Source organism: Cetorhinus maximus, chromosome 2, assembly GCF_964194155.1.
Source record: "Cetorhinus maximus chromosome 2, sCetMax3.hap1.1, whole genome shotgun sequence".
Classification (NCBI taxonomy): domain Eukaryota; kingdom Metazoa; phylum Chordata; class Chondrichthyes; order Lamniformes; family Cetorhinidae; genus Cetorhinus; species Cetorhinus maximus.
The window spans coordinates 124,170,336-124,195,725 of NC_135880.1; the positions used below are offsets into that span (position 1 = coordinate 124,170,336).

Below are 25,390 nucleotides of genomic sequence, written 5' to 3' on the forward strand. Positions count from 1 at the left end.
TCCAGAACTAGGGGGCTCTTTTTAGGGGTTGCCCTTTTAGGACAGAGATGAGGAGAAATTTTTTCTTTCTGAGGGTTGTGAAACTTTGGAATTCTTTGCCTCAGAAGGTGGTGGAGGCGGGGTCATTGAATATTTTTAAGGCAGAGGTAGATAGATTCTTGTTAGGCAAGGGAATCAAAGGTGATTGGGGTTAGATGGGAATGTGGAAATTGAAACACCAGAGGATCAGCCATGATCATATTGAATGACGGAGCAGGCTCGAGGGGCCGAATGGTCTACACCTGTTCCTATTTCTTATTCTAAATGTTACATTTGGCTCCCCCATCCAGATCATTGATATACATTGTGAATAGCAAGGGCCCGGGCACTGGTCCTTGCAGTACCCCACTCTTCACTGCCTGCCACTCCAAAAAAGACCCATTTATTCCGACTCTGGGTGGAATTGTCCGTGCCCGCTGCCACCTGTCATGTTTGGTGGCGTGAGCGGACAATATGGCAAGAAGGCCAAAAATCGGTTTCACAACGTCATGAAACCAGTTTACGATTTTCTGCTCAGCCAGTCGATGGCGGGCCGCATTCCCTGTCGTCGGATGTTGGGAACCTCATTGTAATACATCAGCATACTGTTATAAGGCCAGCCCGCTGGAACGTCCACCCACATCATCAGGCAAATCCGCCAGTGCAGAACATGTCTTGACAACTGTGACGTGCAGAAGTTGGAACTTATCGACAGGGCCTTGCTCACATTACAGAAATCCAAGGAGCAGAAGATGGTGGAGCCCGACACCAAAGGCACAATGGAGGAACATGCATGGCATGCTGGGTGGATTCTCATGGATATGGCTCTGCTGCGAAGCAGCTCACAAAAGTTGGAAAGTCACCATTGATGCTCACGACAGATGACGGTCGAGGGGTGGGAGAGGAAGGTCTGAGATCGACTTGGAGAGGAAGAGGTGTCCGGTGGGGAAAGGCTGGGAGGGGGGGAATGAAGGTGTCGGGGGTGAGGTTGGGAGGGGAGGAATGAAGGTGTCGCAGCGTGAGGTTAGGAGGGAGGGATTGAAGGTGTCGGGGTGAGATTGGGAGGGGGTAATGGGGGAGGAGATGGCAACTGGGGAGGTAGGTGTAAGAGAGGTGGGAGGTGTAAGAGGAGGAGTTCAGAGGGGGGAAGGAGTGCTGAGAGTGGAGGTAGTCCGGGAGGAGGAAGGAGTGCACAAGGGGAGGGAGTAGGGGTGGAGGAAGGTGTGCGGAGAGGGGAGGGAGTAAGGGTGGAGGAAGAAGTAAGGGTGTCTGAGGAGTTGGGGAAGGAGTAAGGCTGGAGGAAGAAGTAAGGTTGTCTGAGGGAGTCGGGGAAGGAGTAAGGCTGGAGGAAGGACTAATGGTGTCTGAAGGGGGAGGGACTAAGCAGGTGGGGGAGTCTAGGGGACTGGGAGGACTACTCTGTAAAGACCCCTCATTGTAGGTTTTGGGGATTTTAAGGTATGAAACCCTTTCAATTCGAATATCTAGGTTCCAGATCCTAAATTTATAACAATGGGGTCCTCCATTGTGCCTAACCTAACAATTATGAATAGGCAACATTTATGAATCAAGTAGAATTTATTAAGCAAGATGTTATATATACTTAACAAAAGCAGTGAAGACAGCATGGAAGATTTTTTTAATCCCTCAAAAGCCTAGGAGTCCTTGAGTGCTACCAGCACAGGCTATGCCTTCTTCTGTTTCCGAATTGATGTCATATTGAACTGTGTCACAGAAGAATTACACCACAACAGTGATGGTGAAATTGTACCAAGGAATTCTGAGCTTTCAACTTTTATTCTGACTGTCTCATTCCTTATTTTGAAATAGTCTTGAGTTAACCTTTTCCACTGTCTATAGGTGAGGGTCATCTGGCATTATGCCATCTCCGTAACTCGTCATGTGTGCTGAGACAAATGTCCAAGAACTAAACCCCCGCCCCACCCCTGACTACCCTTTTCACACACCCCTCTGCCCTTTATACTACATCTAACCCAATCTATATTCAGATAATTAAGTTCCTCCATAGTATTCTATAACTCTTGCACCTCTCTGTAATTTCATTGCAAATTTCTTTCTTTACGTCTTTCCCACTAGTTCATGGCCTATAGACTACACAAGCAATGTAATTACTCCTTTTTTGTTCCTTCCTCTAGCCAAATAGATTCTGTTCTTGACCCCTCCTCCCTCTCTAGCTCTACAATGTTATCCTTAATCAATATTGCCATCGTCCAGATAGTATGATTAATCTTTTCCTTACGCAAGTCCCATAGGTAACATTCACTCCTCTTCTTAACGATTAGATAAACTCTTGGTAACTGGGCTGCCTTAGATTTTTGGGGTTTTATTTGTTATTCTTTCAAAGAATGTGAGCATCGACGGCACGGTCAGTGCTTATTGCCCTTGAGAAAGTTGTGGTGAGTGGCCTTCTTGAACCGCTGCATTCCATGTGGTATAGGTACACTCACAGTGCTGTTAGGGAGGGAGTTACAGGATTTTGACCCAGTGACAAGGCAGGAATGGTGATACAATTCCAAGTAAGAATGGTGTGTTACTTGGTTTGGAGCTTGCAGGTGGTAATGTTTCTGTGCATCTGCTGCCCTTGTCCTTCCATATGGTAGATTTGGAAGGTGCTGTCGAAGGAGCATTGGCAAGTTTTTGCAGTGCATCTTGTAAATGGTACACACTGCTGCCACTATCCATCAGCGGTGGAAGCAGTAAATATATAAAGTGGTGGATGTGGGACTAATCAAGTGGGCTGTTTGTCCTGGATGGTGTTGATTGTCTTGAGTGTTTTTGGAGCTGCACTCATCCAGGCAAGTGGAAGCTACTCCATCATACTTATGCCTTGTAGATGGTGGAAAGGCTTTGGGGGATTGAGAGGTGAGTTGCATGCTACAGAATTCCCAACCTCCAACGTACTCTTGTAACTACTGTATTTATATGACTGGTTCAGTTAAGTTTCTGGTCAGTAACCTTGAGGATGTTGGTGATTGGGTGTTTAACTTTGGTAATGCCGTTGAACCTCGAAGGGAGATGGTTAGATTCTCTCCAGTTAGAGATGGTCATTCCTGGCTCACGTGTGACGTAAATATCACTTGCCACTTGAGTCCAAGCCCGAATGTTGCCCGGGTCTTGCTGTATGCGGCACAGACTGCTTCTGTATTTGAGGAGTTGCAAATAGTAATGAACACTCTGCGATCATCAGCAAACACCCCCACCTTTGACCTTTTGTTGGAGAGAAGGTCGTTAATGAAGTAGCTGAAGGTGGGTGAGCCTAAGAAATTGCCCCGAGGCACGCCTGTAATGATATGCTGGGACTGAGATGATTGGTATTCAACAATCACTGCTGTCTTCCTTTATGCCAGGTATGACTCCAACCAGCGTAGAGCTTTCTCCCTGATTCACATTGACTTCAGTTTTGCTAGGGCTCCTTGATGCCATTCTTGGTCAAATGCTGCCTTGATGTCAAGGGCAGTCATGCTCAACTCACCTCACCTCTCGAATTCAGCTCTTTGATCCACATTTGGACCAAGGCTCCAATGAGGTCTGGAGCTGAGTGGCCCTGGCAGAACCCAAACTGAGTGTTAGTAAGCAAGTTTATTGCTGAGTAAATACTGCTGATAGCACTATTAATGATTCCTTACATCACATTGCTGTGAAATAAACACAGTTGTATCATATTGTTGAGATCTTTTTAGAATTATTTTTAACACATTCTATATTGTGCAACTAAGTGCAGTAGTTTCGCTCCATATTTAAAATACAGTGAGTCTACAGTGGGATTGATCATGTTAAGTTAGAAGATGCACTGTTCTGTAAGGACAGCCATTATACCATGTAAAATAAATAATTGCAATCAGAAGGTGTAATCATTCTATGTTCTTGAAATGGTGTATGGTTAGTATATACCATTTGTGAGGTAGGGTGCTGTTGAGAATTCTGGCTTTGATTGCTTGGTTACATAAGTTGTTGAAGACATTGTGCAACTAGTGTATTCTATAGCGAGAGAGAGAGATCAAAAATATACTGTCATTTGGCTGTGGATTGTGATAACGCCAATGCATGAGATAGAAAGTGTAAATTAGACTAATTATAGAATTCAGTGTTACATTTTTCTAAATTTACATATACCTTGGGTGCTGTTTAATTCCTTTTAGATTGCATTAACATTCCAGAAGTGAATAGTGAAAACTTAAACTATTAAACCATTATTGCACTTCTGATGTAGATTGGACACCAAGATCTGAACCAACTCTGAAATTAAGCTGAGTAGCTCTATCTCTTCCATGCTGGTTTCAGTGTAAATTGTGCCCTGGTGAAGATTCAGGAATGCCCTGGTACAAATTCAAACAGCATTTATATTGTGACTGCAGCATTGGGGTGATGCAAAACTGCCAGAAAATTCCAAAAAGGTTGTAGGTGTAAATCATTTAACCCTTTGAGCTGGTTCCTCCATTCAATTAGATCATGTCTAATCTATTTCTTAATTCCATCTACCCTCTTGGTTTTGTAACTGTTACTAATCTGGGATTACAAAACCTATCAATCTCAATTTTGAAATTTTCACTTGGTTTAGCTGCCTCAGCTTTTTGGGAAGAATATTCCAGATTTCCTCTATACTTTGTGTGAAGAAATGATTCCTGACTCACTTCTGAACAGCCTAGCTCTAATTTGAAGGTTATGTCCCCTTGTTCTGGACTCTCGCTCCAAAGGAAATAGTTTCTCTTTATCTACCCAAACACCTCCAATTGATCACCCCCTTAATCTTCTACACTCAAAGGAATACAAACCTACACAATGCAACCACTCCTGAAATTTAATCCATTTAGCCTTGGTGTGAATATGTGCTGCACCCCCTGCAAGTCCATATACTCTTCCTAAATTGCAATACCCAGAACTGAATCAGCACTTCACGTGGGGTCTTACAGAACCTTATACAACTGTAACATAACTTTTATCCCTTCGTACTCCAGCCGTCTTGAGATATGTAAGGTTACAGAGAGAGGTTCTGTTGTAAGTGTTGATACAAGAATTACAAGGATAAAGTGGTGTAATAGTTATTACACTGAACCAGCCCAGTAGATGAGAGTTCAAAACCCATTGTGACAATCTGCAAAATTGAATAAATCTGGTAATTTGTGCTTAGTTCCAGAATTATGACTAAGAAACCAGCAACTGATTAACAAAAACAACTGATTCATTCATGTCCTCGAGGGAACTTTCACCCATTGATTTGAACCACAATTGACTTCAGCATATACCATGTGGTTTTCACTTGTTGCCCTCAGGGCAACTTGGAATGGACAATAACTTCTGCCTGAGCAATATTTCCAAAATCCCAAGAATAAATGCAAGTAGAAAGTAATTGAGGTTCCTGTTACGGGACAGGAGGGGGCTTAATTTAAACAGCACTAATTCCTCCTCTTGCTACTCGTCCATAAACAGAAAAATGTTTTTATTTGTTTCCCCCTTTATAAGCGGTGGCGTATTTCTCAACCCCTTTTTTTTGTGTGATATCCAATTTTCTATTAGTAATCCCACAGCAAACTCAAGGGTTAGTTTATTTTCATACACTCAAAATATGGGAGGAGCCTCCACACTCAGACAATGAAGAGAGGGATAGAGAAAAGAAGGATTAACAGTACAGAGACCACAGAGAAAATAAATATTGTTTCACGTGGGTTTCAGAGTCTAGAATCAAAACCCATTGCAGTATTCCTTCACAGAGGTCGGCTGGCTGAAAACTGATGTGATATAATGCACTTTTCCGGTGGTGTTGACTTCACATGATGAAATAGGAACTCAAAGTTGAATCAGTTTTGTAGACAATGGTACAGGATCTCCAGCAGAAGCAGGATAGATGGGACCAGGTGTCCAACCTGGACCAGAGCTCCTTCAGTATGGCTTGCTAGTCAGATGTTAAAGCAGCAGACTGAGCTTTTCAGCCCAGCAAGGTGATATTACCTGTTCAACAGGCCAGAGGTCTATGTCACATGACCCCCCACCTTTCCATCAGGCCTTTAACAAAGTATGTGTATCCATTGTCTGGAATTCAGCTGGGTCTCAAAGACTGCTAAACATCCTAGCCATTATGAGTTGAAAGGAAGGTTGGAAGGGCCTTTGTCTTAGCAGACCCTCAGTCTCCTGCTGTAATCCTGGGTTATCAAATGCAAATGGCCTTTGTATAGCTGTCTTTGAAGTTGGGCTAAGCAGTCCCCAGGTTAGTGGCTCCTCAGAAATAACTGCAAAGTGGCTTACTTTCACAAGACTGCAAAGGGGCTTATTTTGTTCTGGAATCACAGATAGGTATATAGAATACAGTGTGAGGTCTTAGCCCCTCACAAATAGAGAATGTGCACCACGCACAAAGCTTTTAACCATTCTAGGTACCGCACTATGGAATGGATGTAAAGGCCTTAGAGAGGGCACAGATGGGTTCCAAGGATGAGCTACATGGATAGATTGGAGAAGCTGGTGCTGTTCTCCTTAGAGCAGAGAAGGTTGAGAGGAGATTTGATGGAGGTTTTCAAATAATGAGGGGTCTAGACAGAGTAGATAAAAGAAACCTTTCCCGTTGGCAGAGGGGTCCAGAATCTGAAGCCACCGATTTAAGATGGGTGACATGAGGAAAGAATTTTTTTACTCAGCAAATGATTATGATATGTAATGCTGTGCCTGAAAGTGTGATGGAGGCAGATTCAATCATGGCTTCCAAGAGGAAATTAGGTAAGTACTTTTGAAAGGAAGAATTTGCAGGGCTGTGGGCAAAGGGTGGGAGAGTGGGTCAAGCTGGATTATCCTTGCAGCGGTGACATGGACTCAATGGGCCAAATGATCTCCTCCTGAGGTACTGTGGGATTCTTTGATTCTAATAATATATCAATTCTGTTAAATTTGTATAGGACCGTATTCGCAACCATAAGTATCGGAGCCTGGGAGATCTAGAAAAGGATGTAATGTTGTTATGCCATAATGCTCAGACATTCAACCTGGAAGGATCACAGGTTAGTGTTTCACTCAATTAATATTAGAATTTACTGAACCTTTTGTGTCAATAAGTAGTACTGTAAAGTGTAAATATGCCGATCCTGTGATCTGAACTGCTGGCAGGAAAAGGACTAGTTGATGGAGACTGACCCATAAAATGTATTCAAAACCTGTTATAAATTGACAAGAATTACAACAGTGTAACAGATAATGAAGTTTATATTTTTTTCTTCTATATGAGTAAGTAACTCTTAAGTGAGGCCTGTAGAAATGTATGTTTCTAGATTTAAGCATTTGAGATTGACAATACCAATAATTGCCAATGTTGTTTATTACTTCAGGATGTAGTGTTGCAGCTCCCATTCACTTTGTATGTTTACCATTATATCATAAAATATGATATTTTTATCGATGTTTCTCTGCTTGAGAGCAAGGCTGACTCCTGTAAGCAAACTCAAGTATGATGATACATATAATATCAGATTGTACAAGTCAAAGAGACGTTTGTTACTGTAATCTGCTTACTGAATTGACACACTTTCATGTTCATATTATTTTAAGATAGCAGAGAGATAAACACTATTAGACATTGTGACTCAAGCTATAAACTACGAATTAGATTTGCTACAGGGATCAAGTAGACAATAGCAAAAGATCAGCACAGCTGATTTCCCTTGATTACAGAGCCTTAACATACTTCTCGTACAAAAGGAGAGACTGTGCACTTCATTAACTTGATGATATTAGTCCTAATACACTTGCGCTGGAGTTTCTGCAATCCTTTAGGTGATTCTTTAATCAATTCGCCTGATCAATCCCCACCCACAATCTGACTACACTCCCAGACGAGCATGGCAAGCTTCTGCTGGTTTTGCCCATTTGTGGATATGTATTATCACATTACACCTGTGCTTACCTTAATCCATTGTTAATGACCTACAGCTGCAGTGACCAATAGTCAATTGAAGCCTCAATCAGGCCTGCTTCTCATTTGGATGTTACAATTACATTGAATTTGCAGTCATTCAGTTGATCTGCCCTTGGCACATAAGAGCTGTAACCAACCATCAATTGAAACCGCTAATTGGACTAGTTTTTCAGTAAATGTATGAACACATTTTCATTTTAACTTGGTTTAGCTGAATATTCTTGAGCTGGTTCTGATTGATAACCCTGCTCGATTGTGCTGAGTCATAGGAGATTTTATATTCGGGCTTGTATAAAATGGTTAGAGTGGAAATTTGTCTGTAACTCCACCTTGGCAGAGCCTGCCCATGTACAGTGCATTTCCCAATTCTGCCCATAGCAGCAATTCGAGGCCATAATCATCAGGCTGGCATTCCATGCAGCACTGAGGGAGAGTTGTACTGTTGGAGGTGCTGTCTTGCTTCAAATGTTAGACAAGGTGCTTTACACTCTGTGCCCCCTCTCGCAGATGTAAAAGATCACATGGTACTGCTTGAAGAGGAAGGTAGTTCTCCCAGTGTTCTTTCCAGCACCAATTCCTCAGCCAACCTGAAAACGGATGATCTCATTTATTTATTTATTCTTTTCAGTTCTTGCTAGAGTCAGAACTTACAAGTCTTTTTGGTCTTGTTCCTAGCTCTTAGCTTGTACCGTACAAATTTATTAATCTCTTTAGAGATTCTGAGATATCTATTATCTGATTATAGCATTCCTCTTTAGAATATTCACCCTTTCTGATATATGGCCAATACTGTTTAAGGAGGGGAAACATTTACAAATCACATTTCGAGTTTAAATTAAACTATGGAAATAATGGTATTATATAAGTACATATGTTTCTAACTTAGAATTACCTAAACTCTGCTACGTCCCAGTTCTCAGCTCTGTGCTATCAAAATCAGTTTTTTTGTCTCTAGTGATATTACTGAAGATTTATGTTGCCCAAGCCCTTATACATTGCTTTTTCATCAAAGGAGATTTTTAAATCTAAGATGTTTGGAAAAGTGAGTGATTCAGACATGGTCTCTATGGTAATGCTTCTGTTGGCCTATATAGTTGTATATTCACCTTATAGTTACCCACTAGTCAGAGGCTTATAATTACTAATTGAATTCACCGGAAAGTTGGGAAAATTTGTTTCTTGAAGCTTTCACTGTTATTACACTTGTATATCATAACGTAACATTGCACAGTAACTGAAGAACATATTTTAATTAGTATCCTTCACAATGAATTGTGACTAAATATTGGCCCACTAAAATGAGAAAAGGCACAGGGGAAATCGTTTTGTTTCTCAGTTTGATATGTAAATAAATGTTGTTCCTTTTGTTTAAACATTGATTTGTTACAGATTTACGAAGATTCTATCGTTCTTCAATCTGTATTCAAAAGTGCAAGGCAGAAAATTGCTAAAGAAGAAGAAAGTGAAGAGGAAAGTAATGACGACGACGATGATGATGAGGAATCAGGATCTGAGTGTGAGTTTGAAATGTTATCTTTATACATTTTAAGTGTAGTTCATCCTATTAACTAATTATCTAGTGTGAATGGTGGTGATCTATGCTGTTGGCTGATCTCAATTCATTCAATGGCGTTACCATCATTGAATCTCCCATTATCAACACTCTGGGGGCTTCCATTGACCAGGAACAGAACTCAACCAGCCATATAAATACTGTGGCTACAAGAGCAGGTTAGAGGCTGGGAATTCTGTGGTGAGTACTCACCTCTTGACTCCCTGAAGCCTGTCCACCTTCTACAAGACACAAGTCAGGAGTGTGATGGAGCACTCTCCGCTTGCCTGTGTTACAGACGGGGAGAGGTGGTGGGAAACTTTTCCCCTTTTTTCCCACCTCTCAGTTGTTCGCGGTATTTCAGAGGGAGTGTTTTAAACCCTTTGAGGTTTGTGATAGAGGCAAACAGGCTTTCTTGTGAGTTTAAATCACAAAGCAGGAATAAAAGTTTATTTACGCAAAACCCGGAATGTAGACACAATGAAAACGCTCACTCCCTCAAATATACAGACACAGGCACACAAAAAAAAGAGTTCTAAGGATGACACATGCACTTAGATTATTAACAGAATAACAAGAAACCACTCACTTGGTTTAAATGAGTCCTTTAAGATGAAGACGTTGCAGGCCTGATGAATTCCTTCTCTTAGTTCTTTGAAGATAAGTGGAGGCTGAATGTCTCTGTCTCTGGGTTTTCTTACAATGTTGTGGCCGAGCTTCTGTAGAAAAGAGAGATGTTCTCGCTGTTGGGGACAAATTAGCCCCTCTCTCACTGCATGTTTGTTCAGACTGACCTTCTGCTGGCCGGGCCTTGGAATAATATGTTATCTGAAGTCAGTTTTGATCATGTGACCACAAAATCAATACCTCAATCTTTCACACAAATGGCTCACCATCACCTTCTCAAGGGCAATTAAGGATGGACAATAAGTGTTGGCCTAGTTAGTGACACCCATATCCCATGAAAGGATTTTTTTAAATGTTAGAAGCCGTTGCCACACAATGAGGGATGAAGGTGGCCATTCGCACTTGCTTGGGATAAACTAGTTTATTCATAGCTTTGTTAGGTTTCTAGTTTGCAGCATCTGGGAGACTATTTTATTTGAGCATCTGTAAATACCCGATAATAGGAGCTGAAAGTTCCAAAAGTGGTCTCACAGTTGAATGTCTTTTTAAGGGAGGGTCCTCCACCCACGGACATTTACATTTTGATGACTTTCCAGAAACATAAGTTAGCTCCTGTCTGTGCAGAAATCACGGAGTCACCTGATCCCCGGACTCCATCTTTGGTCAGGGTAAATTGTCTATATGCCATGCTGTTCGTTCAAAAAATAAACTATCATTTTCATAACTTCACGGGCATATGACATTAGCGTCAGACGTGGATGAGTCAACTCAAAAAATCTTCAAGAAACTCAGCACCATCCAGACAGAGCAGCCCACTTGATTGACACCTCCTTAAAGGGGGACCAACTCCCATTGGTGGGGGGGAGGGATATAAAGGACACTTTGTTTGGAGAACCTGGGAGGGATGGTTGTCTACACTGTGCGAGAAGGGGGTGCTGTCCAAACTGCAACAGCAGGCCACCGTGAGGAGAGTACAATTCGCATGCGTGCAAATCAAGGAACTCCGGAAACCAGGGAGTGATGAGTCAGATGCAGTCTCCGAAGTGATGATGGGTAAACAGCTTCCTGGCATCAAATAACCTGAGACAGTCCCATAAAATTAGGGAGGATTGGTCACTCTACCCCATCCACCACCTTAAATATTCACTCCCTCCACCACCAATGCACAGTGGCAGCAGTGTGTACCATCTGCAAGATGAACTGCAGCAACTCACCATGGCTCCTTCCAAACCCGTGACCTCTTGCACCTAGAAAGACAAGGGCAGAGGTTGCAAGGGAACGCCACCATCTGCAAGCTCTCCCTCCAAGCCAAATACCATCTTAACTTGGAACTATATCGCCATTCATTCACTGTCACTGATTAAAATCCTGGTACTCCCTTCCTAACAGCACTGTGGGTATTCCTACACCACACGGACTACAGTGGCTCAAGAAATTGACTCAGCAAGTTCTCAAGGGCAATGAGCGGTGGCAATAAATGCTGGCCTAGCCAGCAACGCCCACATCCTGTGAACAAATATTTTTTTAAAACTGATGGTGTCGGTGGGCCATTAAAAATTGGTCTCTATGTTCCCAAAATGGGAGAAGCAAAGATTATTTAGCGTTTCTATTTCTCATAACTAAACTGTGATCCCTGTTGAAATGTGTGTGTAGGCACCACACTGAGCTCAAAACCAATTAATCCCCAGAGATAGAGCTGGATTTTGCTTTTTTCGGTGGGGTGAGGGTGGTGGAACAAAAACTGAGTACTCTGCTTGCTGCCGCCTCCACCATCTCAGCTCATCCAATCAAGTGTCTGTGGCCTCCTTTCAGCTGGATGGCCAATCAGGGCTGTAGGCTGGGACGTCGTGCAGCAGAGGATTAATGCCGCGAAAAGGAAGTCGGTCATGGCTAAAAGTTTAAAGGTCCCGTGCTCTCTGAAAGCCCCCCTATTTTTTCTTGACAACTCAAAAATGCATTGAGAAAACATGCAGATGCTGCTACCTTCGTCACCAGAATCAGCTGCTACGTGTGGTCATGGTCCAGTTGGCAGGTCTTTCTTCTGCACTTGTACTGCTTCGTTATGTTTATCATAAAGCGCACTCAATTTTTTTCCTGTTCAACGCTTGAAAAATGCAATTGGCAACAAAAAGCTCCACACAATTGATTTTTTAACAAGTTCAATAGCTTGTTAATCGGTGATTCAAAAATGGCGGGCTTCCGATTTACGTGCCCAATTGCCTTGTGTAATATTTGAAACCGGCATGATAAAGTGGAATTGCTGACCCATCACGCTGCATCTTAAGTTTGCCTGGGTGTGGTGGGAATTTGCATACATAAAACCCAGCCAAAGTAAAGGCAAAGTGGTATCAGCTTCTGAGGAGTGACTCTTCAGCTGCTGATGAAAATTGTTTTTCTAATGAAGGAATAACGCAGCAGTTACCCATGTGAAAATCTTGGGTTTAAAAAAATCCTTTCAACTCTTCACAGCACTGTTTGTTTTTAAATATCTGATTTTTGGAACTAAAAGCTCCAACTATGGAAAACCTATTGCACGAAACAAAGTTCTTGGATAGAAGAACAAATTAACATAAATTATATAGGTTAAATAAGGTTTAGAAGCGTTCATTCAATCCAAAAATAAAACAATGGTGCGTGAATATTTTATTTCTTGTTGAGGATATAACATCATGAAGGTTTAGACCTTGAAGGTATAAACAGATTACATGATATCTGAAACAGGAGATGAACAATTAGCCATTACAAAGTGAAAGCAAATAGCAGAGATTGAATTCACCATACAACTGAAAGGCATCCTGGCTTCAACCGCACTGATATAATTTCAACAGTTGACCTTTTCAATGGAAAGAACGGTCTGATGAATTGCCAAATTCTATAAATGTTAATCTATACATTTGCTGCCTCAGTCATCTTTTGTTGATATGCGATATTGTTGGTTAGAATTCATTCTAAGCCATCAATTTTGTGTAGAATTCTGCTGATGTGACAACATGGTATTTCATTCAAGTGATTCACATGAACGAGGGGAGAAAAAATTACCAGAAGAGTTTCATCTCACAGGGTTTTAACCCCAGAACTAGTACAATTATTGGGCAGCCAACTGACAAACAATGGGCAGGACCAACAATCCCTCCATTTTGTTTTGAAGTACACAGACTATTTGTTTAAGTGTGCAGCCCATTTAAACTTGTGATAATTTAAAGGGACGCAGCCTCCACAGTGGGTTTTGGGTAGCTGCGCAGCTTGGGGAATGTTGAGCAGGACCTAGTTTGAGTAACTGGAGATGACAAGGTCAAGGAAAGGGGTCAGAGAGACAAAGTCTTGCAATGCTACTATTCGGATGTTAGTATTTATTGTCATGATAGTCAGATTTTGTCTGTCCTTTTTTTTTTGCCTGTTGATTGGTCAGTTTAAGGGCGCACCTGTTGGTGGGTTAATTTGGTACACGGAGCCTGGTGCACCTGGAGGCACATGAGGCGCACGGAGGAATGTGTTACACGTGCAGCTGCAGAAGGTTGGTGGTGGCAGCGGTGGGGATTGGTAGAGAACAAAAACAGCAGGAGTAAGGGGACCTGAACAACAAAGTTATTCTAGCTGGTGAGATTATTTCCATGAGGAATGGGAATGGCATGGGAGAGGTGGAATGGCATTGAAAGGTGGGGAGGTGGGTTAGGGTTGGTATACATTAACTGTACAAATTGACAGAGACAAATATTTGATACAACTTGTTATTCAAAAGCTTTTCTTTGTGCTGAAAATGAAGATTCACGAAATTTGAATGAAAAAGCTTAAGAAAGCTGTCAGTTGAGCTAAAGGAATACTTTAGCATCAATTCTATAGGTGAAGATGATAACAGACCGTACCGTTAGAGTTTCTACATAGCTTGGCGCCAGTGGGCATGCCACCACACAAACTTAGTCTCAAGGAAGAAGCAGTTAAAATCTTGCTCCATTACTTGAATCCTAAACAAGGCATTTATCATGGAACAAGATTGGTAGTTAGGAAACTGTTTTCTTCAATGCTAGATGCTGAAATTTAAAAAGTCAGTTTTCAAGGAAATTATGTTTATTGTTGAAAAAAGAGACATGTCGAAGCTTTTCACCTTGCACTGATCAGGACACTTCACAAGAATACCAGTAAAAGGGGAAAACAACAATTTATACTATATGTCAAGCTGCCTGGTTTAAATTTCAAACAATGCTTGGCAGTTAACCATCACTGGTGCATTCTCCATGGCAACACCTCTACCAATCAGAGTCCACTTGCCAACCAATCAGCACTCTCTTCACAAACAATATAAATTGTTGTTCATATTGGTATTCTTGCGAAGTGTCCTGTTGAGTGCAAGATGAAAAGCTTTGACATGTCTCTTCTTCAGCAATGCTCAAGTTCTGTACTACCAAACAACTATTTGAAATAATGTTTCAAACAATATTGAGCCCATCAGGTATAAACCTGTCTTCAACTCAGACTCTTGACAAAATTTGTATTTATATTGTTAGGTCTGTTTTACACATGGATAAGCTTTACATAGCTATTTCCAGAGTGAGAAGATTTGATGCCTATTAAAGTCTTTGAAAGAATAACTAGAAAACCTGTATTTTAAGGTACTGTTGCAATAAAGATACTAATTTGGCTGCAAATGCTTTGCAGATCACAGCTAGTTTTAAATATTTTACAGATACTTTGTATCACGCCACAATGTTGAAGCCAAGGTTAATTGGCTAATGTAACATCATTATTTTGAAATGAGATGTTTGCAACATTGTTTCATTTTTTTTACAGCTCTTGGTCAGCTGTATTTCATTGGCTAACTTCAAAGCAGTGCCCTTGACCAGCATGGTTTGAGGCTAATAGAATAAACCCTGCATCCCAATTTGGTTCCAGTTCTACACGTTGAGGTGCACAAGTTCTTGATCAACATTGTAAATGTTTTTCGATATAGATCAATGTAGAAGAACCAAATTCAGTACAAAAAAAAGTGGAAAATGTGAGGTAAAAGAAGTAGTATTATTTATCTTGAAGAATTGAAATATGTTTAATTTTACACATATAGGTAGTGTTATGGTCAGGTGAGAAGTGGCAGAATGGATCCCCCCCCCTTTCCACCCCTCGTTTGACCATAACAGGTTTTTTAAAAGAATGCTCTTTCCAATTCAGTGAGTGTTTAAGTGCTGTGACTATAAAGGGGACACACTGACGGGTTTCCTTGTAAGTTTACAAAAAGGAAAGAGGATAACATTTTTGTACTTACCACCCAATCTAAATAAAAATAATAAAAACACCCCAACCCTCTCTCACACATGCATTCAAGAATTCACAAGTACACACACAAATTACAAAGTGGGAGTGTAGGTCAAAGAGTCCAAAAGAAAGTAATTTGGATATGGATCCAGTAGATTGACTTGGATGGTTTAATACTGGGCTCAATGGGCTTTCCGAATCCTGCAACGGGCCGATTTAAAGATGTTGACAGATGATTTCTATTTGGTCTCCTGGAGTCAGCAGCTGCTGGGTTGATGTCTTGGACTCTGTCTGTAGGGTATGACTGGTCGAACAACAGGCAGGGCTCATGTTGCAATATGGTTGGGGAGAGAGGGAAAGAGTGCCCCTGCTGGATCATTCTCTTTCTGCATCTGTTCTTCTGACTGGCCTGGAGAAAAAACAGTTCCTTAAAGCACATCTCATGATCTCCTTTCACAAACTGACCAATTACCCAGATATGGTCATAGCAAGTTGATTCCAGGTCCATGGCTGGCAGAGTTCTCTTCTTAGTCAGGGTCCATTGTCCAAAGTGATTGTGTTTGATGGTTTGGTCCACATCCAGTTGAATATACAGGTTGTCTGGATGTTTTGCGAATGGGTTAGAAGATGGTTCATGCACACTCCTCTAAGTGATAGTCTCTGATGGGCTGTCTCTAGACAGGCTGACTCTGTTTTAATGGCTTTGGAATTTGTAAGGTACAGTTATGCATATGTTTGGCCATCTTAGCTGCTGTTTAAAAGCCATTTTTTAAATATGCTGCTGTTCAGTCTTTCAGCCCAATAAGTAATCATTTTTGATATAAAACATTGACTTTATAACAGTATAAATGTTGTTAAACAAGGAAACATTGCTTGAGGTGCCGCCCCTGTAAGAAGATTCTATCTTGGCCATTTCAACGACCTCACCCAATTCATATGTTTTTTGACATCATTTTGAACAGGCTCCAATTATTTTTTATTCTATTATAACCTGATCTTATTTCTCTCATATCAATGGAAATGCCATCAATATATTTTTGTTTGGCTGGTTGGCAATTTAGATTCTCTTCAGTCGATATAGGCAGAAAGGGAGATTTAATTGAAATTATATTATATTTTGGTCTAGATTATGCTAGAAATCAGAGGGCAGCATTGGATAGTGCTCCAAGCTTGTAAAGCACCTTCTATCCTTGTTATCCGGCACAGAACTATATGGCAAAATAATGCAATTATGATTGATAACTGGTTTGAAAAAAAAGTTGACTTGCACAGCATACAAATTAAATATTGTTACAGAAGCTGTGAATGTGTTACAGCCTTGTAGCACACACCTACCAATCTGCTATTCTTTGTAGATGTTTGTAATAATGTTTACCTGTTCAATAAATAGGCTTTCAAAAACATTTTTTTTTCTGTATAACTTGCAGCAAAATCAGTCAAAGTTAAAATAAAGCTTGGTCGAAAGGACAGCGACAAAAGCCGTGAGAAAGGAAAAAGCAAGAAACGACTAAGTCGTACTAAAATCAAGCCTGTCATTAGTGACGATGACAGCGATGATGACCAAGATGACAATGTAAGTTTTTAATTAAGGTAATTTACTATTGTAGAGTTGCATGAAAGACAGTTTGGAATACAAAAATCTTTAGTTTTGCAAAGGTAATTTTTATGTGTAGCCTGGCTACATTACTTTAAACCATTATGAGCCTTTGAATTCAAATTAGAGCAGTTTCTTTTTGTAGCTTTTTAGATCATTTACATGGTGTAGCAGAAATAATTTCCCTGAATGTTCCACATATCTATGGTGTTAGTTCATCAAGAATTTGATTTTATGGCTGTTCCTCCACTTTTTTTTGCTCTGAGTTTCTACTATGCCCTATTCATGTGACTCATGAAGGGAAATAACTGTTAGCTCCCCTTCCCCTCTGCCATGATATCTGTTTACAAATGTATAAATAAAGTTTTAAATTAAGACGCTCCTACAAGTTCATCCATTGTTGAGTCTTGCATCCTGAATATAGTTACAGGTAAGGTGTTGTTGACAGTGCTATCAAGGGGGAGATGGTGGCTTAGTGGCAATGTCACTGGACTTGTAATCCAGAAACCCAGGCTAATGTTCTGAAGATAAAGGTTCAAATCCCACCACAACAGCTGGTGGAATTTGAATTCAAGTTATAATCTAGAATCGAAAAGCTAGTCTCAGACCATGAAACCATTGTCGATTGTTGTAAAAACCTATCTGGTTCACAAACGTCCTTTAGGGAAGGAAATGTGCTATCCTTACATGGCCTGGCCTACATGTGACTCCAAACCCACAGCAATGTGGTTGACTCTTAACTGCCCAGAGCAATGGCATGGCAAACCACATAGTTCAAAGGCAATTAGGGATAGACAACAAATGCTGGCCTTGTCAGCGATGTTCACATCCCATGAATTTTTTTTTCTAAAGCAGCAGTTAGTCAGCAATAACATGCTCACTGATGCTCGGTTTGGGCTCCGCCTGAGCCATTCAGCTCAAGCCTCAGTCCAAACATGGAACAAAGAGCTGAATTCCAGAGGTGAGTTGAGGATAACTATCCTGGTATCAAGGCATCATTTGACTGAGTGTGGCATCAAAGAGCACCAGCAAGATTTAGATTTTTATTCCTGATTTCCAACTAGTTGGAGTCACTTCTAGCACAAATGAAGATGGTTGTGGTTGTTGGAGGCCAATCATCTTCAGCTGCTTCCTCAGTGATCTTCCTTCTAACATAAGGTCAGAAATGAGGAGGTTTGCTGATGATTGCAGAGTGTTTAGTACCATTTGCAATTCCTCAGATAATAAAGCAATCCATCCCGCATACAACAAGATCTGGACAACACTCAGACTTGGGCTGATAAGTGACAAGTAACATGCGGATCACACAAGTGCCAGGCACCACCATCTCCAACAAGAGAAAGTATAATCATCTCCCCTTGACATTCAATGGCATTACCATTGCTGAATCCCCCACCATGAACATCCTGGAGATTACCATTGACCAGAAGCTTAACTAGACCCGCCATATAAATACTGTGGCTAAAGAGCAGGTCAGAGGTTGGGAATCCTGCAGAGAGTAACTCACCTCTTGACTCTCCAAAACCTTTCCACCATCTGCAAGGCACAAGTCAAGAGTCTGATGGAATACTCTCCACTTGCTTGGATGAGTGAAACTCCAACAATCCTCAAGAAGCTCAACACCATTCAGGTCAAAGGAATCACCTGGATTGGTGCCCATTCACCACCACTTCACAGTGGCAGCAGTGCACACCATCTACAAGATGCCGTGCAGCAACTCGCCAAAGCTCCACTTTCTAAACCTGTGAACTATACTAACTAGAAGAACAAGGGCAACAAACAGATGGGAACACCACCACCTGCAAAATTCCCCTCCGTCCTGACTTGGAACCATATCACCATTTCCTCATACTCACTGGTTAAAATCGCAGAGCTCCCTCCCTAAAACCACATGTACACCACAACTGCAGCACGTCAAGAAGGTGGATCAACACCACCTTCCTGAGGATAATTAGGGAAGAGCAATAAACGCTGGCCTTGCCATCAATCCTCACATCCCAATAAGAGAAAAATGCACCTGAGCTTGGAGTCCATTGCCTATGCATTTCTTCTTGTTCATGTACGCTCTAATATTTATGTACCCATTGTTTGGCTCATTAAACATTTAGTGCTCCTTGCAATACGAGAAACACTTCTGTTCGGGGCTCTGATAATATGTTTGCTAACAATTTAGTTAGTGGACAATAGCTGAAATAATATTGGAATTCTGACTTGTTTTGGACTGTAAATAAATTAAGAATAGGATTTCTGTTCACGTTGGAAATGCTAATAGTTTTGATCCTGCTACCAAGTTGCAATATTTATTATCATTCAGCTAACCCTGGTTTCACACACTGCATACAAGAACATAGGAGCAGGAATAGGCCATTCAGCACCTCGAGCTTGCTCCACCATTTAGGAGATTAAGGCTAATTGTCTATTTGAATTCCATCTTCCCACACTAACCCTGTATCTCTGGATGTCATTGGTAGCTAGAAATCTATTGGCTTCTGATTTGAAAATACTCAATGACTGAGCCTCCACAGACTTCTGAGGTAGAGAATTCCAAAAATTCATCATGCTCTGACTGAAGAAATTCCTCCTCATCTCAGTCCTAAATGGCCTACCTCCTATTCTCAGACTGTGTTCACTGGTTCCAGATCCCCCAACCAGTGGAAACATCCTTCCTGCACCTACCATTTCAAGCCCTTTAAGAATTTTGTACAATTCAATGAGATTGCCTCTCATTCTTCTAAACTCTAGAGAATACAGGCCCAGTCTCCCTAATCTTTCCCCATAGATCAATCCTGCCATCCCAGGAGTTAGTCTGGTGAACTTTCATTGCACCCTCTCTATGGCCAGTATATCGTTCCTTAGATAAAGAGACCAAAACTGCAAACACTACTCCAGGTGTGGTCTCACCAAGGCCCTATGCAACTGCAGCAAGACTTCCTTATTCCTATATTCAAACCCCTTGCAATATGACTAACATACCATTTGCCTTCCAAATTGTTTGTTGTATCTGCATGTTAGCTTTCAGTGACTAATGATTAAGAACACCCAGGTCTCTTTGGACATCAACACTTCCCAATCTCTCCCCATTAAAGAAATACTCTGCACTTCTGTTTTCCTGGTGAAGTGGATAACATCACATTTTTCCATATTATATTCCATCAGCCATGTTCTTGCCCATTCATTTAGTCAGTCTAAATCTTCTTGAAGCCTCTTTGCATCCTCATCACAACTCATTCACATTCATATGATTCAAAGGTTTGTTAAACTCAATATTGCACCTTTCATTCCCTCTGGATTAGTATTGTACCAGAGCCAGCTGTTCTAAATATACAGAACAGGCTTAGATTTTCTGCTGATGTCAAGCTCCGAACAATGCATGTCAGATTCTGCTCCATCTCTTCGCTTTGGCTGGGAGTGATGGGAAGAGCAGCATAAAATACAACCATCCTGATATTGCCAGATGTAATTAAATGCAAATAGCACTCATCATTTCTGCCGTACCAGTGCTCATCACAAGGCGCGTATTTCATCCTGACATCCAGGATTGCAATAGATGGTAGAAGAACTGTTTAAAATGTGAATGACCAAAAGATTCGAGTCATCAGTCCCATTCTCGTAAATTTGAATAAACATTTTTATTTGTTTAAAGTAGCAACAAGGATGCTGTCTATCACACTGCATTAATTTACACCAAGGTCCAACTCCTACCCCCAATACCAGAAAACTGTAATGGGTCCAAGCACATCTTTATAGCAGGTCCACATGCTAAGTGGAAATCTAGGACAGAGTCTTTGTACAATCTTATTGTAAGGATGGTTTGTAGATATTATGTCAAAATCACATTTTATGTCGTTACAGGTTGTAAATACTGTTCTATGTAAATGTTCACAGTTCTTACTCCCTTTCCATATAATTTTCAATGGGAGGAAGGCATCATTTTGGATCTCTGAATCAAATATTAAACACATTAATTGTAACTTGCACAGTAACAAAACATATGGAAATACACTTATTTATGCTCCAGTTTCCTTTACATACAACTAAATGCTTTGTTTTAAATTACTTGCTTGGTGTGCATTTGAGTATTTCTGGTACAAAACTGCTAATTTTGAGATTAAACCATTTGATTGAAAGAAATCTATTGTAAATATTAGGAGTATTCACGCAGTTGAGAGCTATGAAAACAAGTTTCAGCAAAACTGTCCAAACTAAGTATGATTTATCAAAGGTTCCCACATCGCCACCTTTCTGCAAAATGGTTCATTTTTAAAATAGCTTATTTTCTTTCTAGTTCTGAAGTACCAATACCTGGGATTTATGTATTCAGTAATTTGATTTTCTCAGATGAAACAGCATGAAATGAATCACAACATCCCATCTCTTTCAATTTTTAACTTTGGCTGAGACTTGACATCAGCAGGAATGATTCAAAGTCCAGCAAAGATTATGTGGAATGCAAATGTTTCCTGAAATGTACATTTTGCCAGATCAGTTATATGTGCATTAAATGTCTGTGCCTGTGGTACTATACATATAGCAGACTGCTGCAACTCAAGAAAATTCAAATGTTGCATATATTGTATGCATAATTTAGCTTTAAATATGAAAACTGTAATGCCAGCTAAACTGCTTTAAAGGATATGGAAGCTAACCACAGCAGTTGTTCTGCATGTGTTATTTCATGAGGATTCATCTGCATTATTTAGAAAAAAACACTGCAAGTTTTGCCAAATGTGTCAACATCAAGCTGCTACAACTGATATGAAGCTGCAAATGAGGTCTTGCCCCCAGATTTAAGTGTGTCATAATCTCTTGCAAAAATGCTCTGTCAAATTTCAGTAAATTATTAATTTTCTTTCCTTTCCAGGACCAATCTGATATCAGTGGAAGTGAAGATGAATGATTTAATGAAAAAAAAAATGTGAATTGCTTCATGCTTTCAGTAACTTTATCAACTGTTTTGTTGCACAACTATCCATAATTCCTCCCCCTCCTCCTTTACCCTTCCCAGCTTGTCCTTTTTCTAAAAAAGTAAATCTGTTAGTAGAACAGTATAATCTTTAGTTTTATGTAGGCATGACTGCAGTAAAATAATTTCCTAAGTATACATCTGTTTGCATCACCATATATTTGCTTTATGCTTGTCAAATTGAATAAAAAGGCTTTTGAATTGTATCAGTTTATATATACATTAAAACATGTCATAGCTTTTTTTTTGTGTTCCTAAAGGTCAATGTCTCCACAACTTTAAATTCTGACAAATATAATTCAAGTGGAAAATTTGTATCATTATGCACATCCCTTTTTAGTTCAATTTGTTTTGAAAATATTGTTTTGCAACCAGTGCTGGTAATAAGCTTTTCCTTAAGTGTACTTAATTCTTGCTTTCTTTGCACAATGTCTTTGGTGTATCTGATTGCCCAAGGCAAATAAAATCTAATTCAGTTGTAAAGAGTGAAGTTTTTTGTCTGTGTTTATTTAAGCACTAATTAAGAATTTAGCAAGGTTAGGATACTTCATGGGGAATCCTGAAATGTTATTTATATTGCCACAATTGAGGTCAAGGTTAGTTAAAGGTCATCTCATAAAAGAATTGTAAAACTGTATTTTGTGATTTGTGAATTACTTTTAAACCTTGTGTAAAAAAAAAATGCACAGATTAGAGTACTGTGTACCAAGTTGATTTGAAATATGTGGAAATGGATGGCAATTAAACAACATTCTGTCATCTGAATAGCTTTGTGAAGTTCTACATTGTGGAAGATGATGAAATATCATGTTTTCTTAAACATATTTATCTATAGAATATGTTTAATGAAAGAAAACACTTTGGTCTTAAGTTGTTTATTGATGCTTGTACTTAAGATTTAAAATGTGTTGATTCCACTCCCTCAGTTCTCCAGATGCTGAACTAACTTATTGCAAGCAAAAAATGACAGAGCAGATGACTTTCCACTTGAACTCAAAGAGCCTCTTTCATAAAATACAAGCTTCTTTTGGCAGTTATTTAGGAAGAAACCCCAGAGATGCTAAAATTAAATGTAGCTTGATTGCATGAGGGGTGATGGTTCATTATTGGGATTTTTAAATAATTTTAATTCAATTTGTGGTTATAATTTTAATTTGTAATTGATTTCCTTGTGTTTCCTCATAATTGTAATTGCTTGTGAAAGTTTTGATCTATCAATATGTCAGAGAAATCTGTATTTTAAACTTGCCAATAAAAATAATAAATCCACAGAAATTCATGTATCATTTCTTTACATTTTTTAATTTGTCATTAATTTAAAAATCACTATTATTACAGTATTTTCATATTAACTTTGCAATACAATTTCAGCATCAACCTTTTTTCTAAATTCATTGCTCTTAGCTCATTCTGAACTGGATTTGAAAATATCAGGCTTCTGCCCTATCAAAGGTATTAATGTCATATGATGTGTATCCACACTTTGGAAGCATGTTTTGTACATACAATGCAATGTTTTTTAATTTCATAAACCCAGATAATCAAAGGAAAGAATTCCAGGACTAATTTTCTTTATTGTCCTGTGACCCCCTGTCCTGCCTCTATTAAACACTTTTTTGTCCTGTATGTTCTATGTTGCTGGTTGGGATTACATATCGGTGCAGCTTATCTACAATGGGGAAAGTTGATCACATCTGAATTGAGAACATTTATTTTCAGTCTTCTTCATCTATCTCTTACAAAATAGCAGAACGTTGGCAAAAAATTAAACAAATCATGAATTGCATTAGGCCTTTTTCCTTCACAGCCTTTCCAGATGCTAATCATGATATTAACATCTTCAGTAGCTGCCTACTATCTCCTCAACAATTTTAAAAGGGGCTACCTTGGCTGAGGAGAAAGGTTGAGACTTCGGCCAGGATTTCCCCAGAGCACAGTGTGACTTGACATTGGGACGATGTGCAGGTCCCAATCCCTTGCGAGCAGTCAACAGGACCAGAGCAAAAATCTTGGAGGTGGCGGCAATTAAAAGGCTGCCATCGGGCTGCTGTTCAAATAAGGATGGCAAGCTGGCTCCCCATGTTTCCAGCCCAGCCCACTCTTAGGCTGCAACCTCAATAACACCATCCAGAGAGGTGGCTACTGCTGAAACTGCATGGAAAATAAGAGTGCACCTCCATTTTGAGGCACCCACAAAGGAAAGGTAAAAAAAATTTGTTGCCATGCTGGCACCACGCAACCAGGCCCTGGTGATTGGAGGGGTAATCCATCCGGTGGTGGCATCCAGGGCCTTGGGTCCAAACATGACAAAAATGCAGCAAGACCTGACAATATTCAGGCTTGGGCTGATAAGTGACAAGTAACATTCGTGCCACACAAGTGCCAAGCAATGACCATCTCCAACAAGCGAGACTCTTAACCATCCCCCTTGACGTTCGATAGATTTACCATTGCTGAATCCCTCACTATCAACATCCCGGGGGTTACCATTGACCAGAAACTGAATCAGGCCTGCCATGTAAATATTGTGGCTACAAGAGCAGGTCAGAGGCTGGGAATTCTGTAGAGGTTAACTCACCTGAATCCCTAAAGCCTGACTACCACCTGCAAGGCACAGTTCAGAATTGTGATGGAATATTGTTACAAAAGTATAATTTTAATAATATTGTTCTGGTTTATTGTCAAGTAGGTTTATGGGTGGGTGTATGATTCTGTCTGTGTGATTTAATTACTTTGAGCCAGGTAGACTGCAAGCTTGAAATTATCAAAAGAAGCTAGGTGTAGAAATGTACTTGAAATGCTATTGAGTAATGGTTGCTATCTTAGCATGTAAGGTGTGAAGGGAATTTGCATTTTTAGTTAAGTGAAGGGATTGTTTGGGTTTCAAAGGGATGTTAGTCTGTTTACAACTAGCCAGATGAGCAAAACTAAGGTAAAAGCAAAAAACTGCGGATGCTGGAAATCCAAAACAAAAATAAAAATACCTGGAAAAACTCAGCAGGTCTGACAGCATCTGCGGAGAGTAACACAGTTAATGTTTCGAGTCCGTATAACTCTTCAACAGAACTAAGGAAAAATAGAAAAGAGGTGAAATATAAGCTGGTTTAAGGAGGGGTGGGACAGGTAGAGCTGGATAGAGGGCCAGTGATAGGTGGAGATAACCAAAAGATGTCAGAGACAAAAGGACAAAAAGGTGTTGAAGCTGGTGATATTATCTAAGGAATGTGATAATAAAGGTACAGATAGCCCTAGCGGGGGTGGGGTGGGGGGAAGGGATCGAAATAGGCTAAAAGGCAGAGATAAAACAATGGATGGAAATACATTTAAAAATAATGGAAATAGGTGGGAAAAGAAAAACTAAGGAGTGTATTTATTTTCCCAAACAATATTGGGAACATAAAAGTTTTTATATTATGGGAAAAGTATAGTTCCAAAGACATAAGGAATAATGGAGTTTACATATTAAAGAGAGAG

At 40.1% G+C, this 25,390-nt stretch overlaps 1 protein-coding gene across 7 annotated transcripts in view; it reads left to right on the plus strand.

Annotated features, from left to right (window-relative positions):
* LOC144697282 (SWI/SNF-related matrix-associated actin-dependent regulator of chromatin subfamily A member 2-like) overlaps positions 1-22,402 on the plus strand; it is a 146,788-nt gene extending 124,386 nt beyond the window's left edge. For all 7 annotated transcript variants that reach the window (XM_078569235.1, XM_078569277.1, XM_078569269.1 and 4 more), the window contains 4 exons: positions 6,924-7,025; positions 9,326-9,452; positions 16,787-16,932; positions 21,815-22,402. In XM_078569235.1, the coding sequence (XP_078425361.1) occupies positions 6,924-7,025; positions 9,326-9,452; positions 16,787-16,932; positions 21,815-21,850 (411 nt within the window). In that variant the 3' untranslated portion in view covers positions 21,851-22,402. The remainder of the gene's footprint in view (positions 1-6,923; positions 7,026-9,325; positions 9,453-16,786; positions 16,933-21,814) is intronic.
* Positions 22,403-25,390: the final 2,988 nt, after the last annotated feature.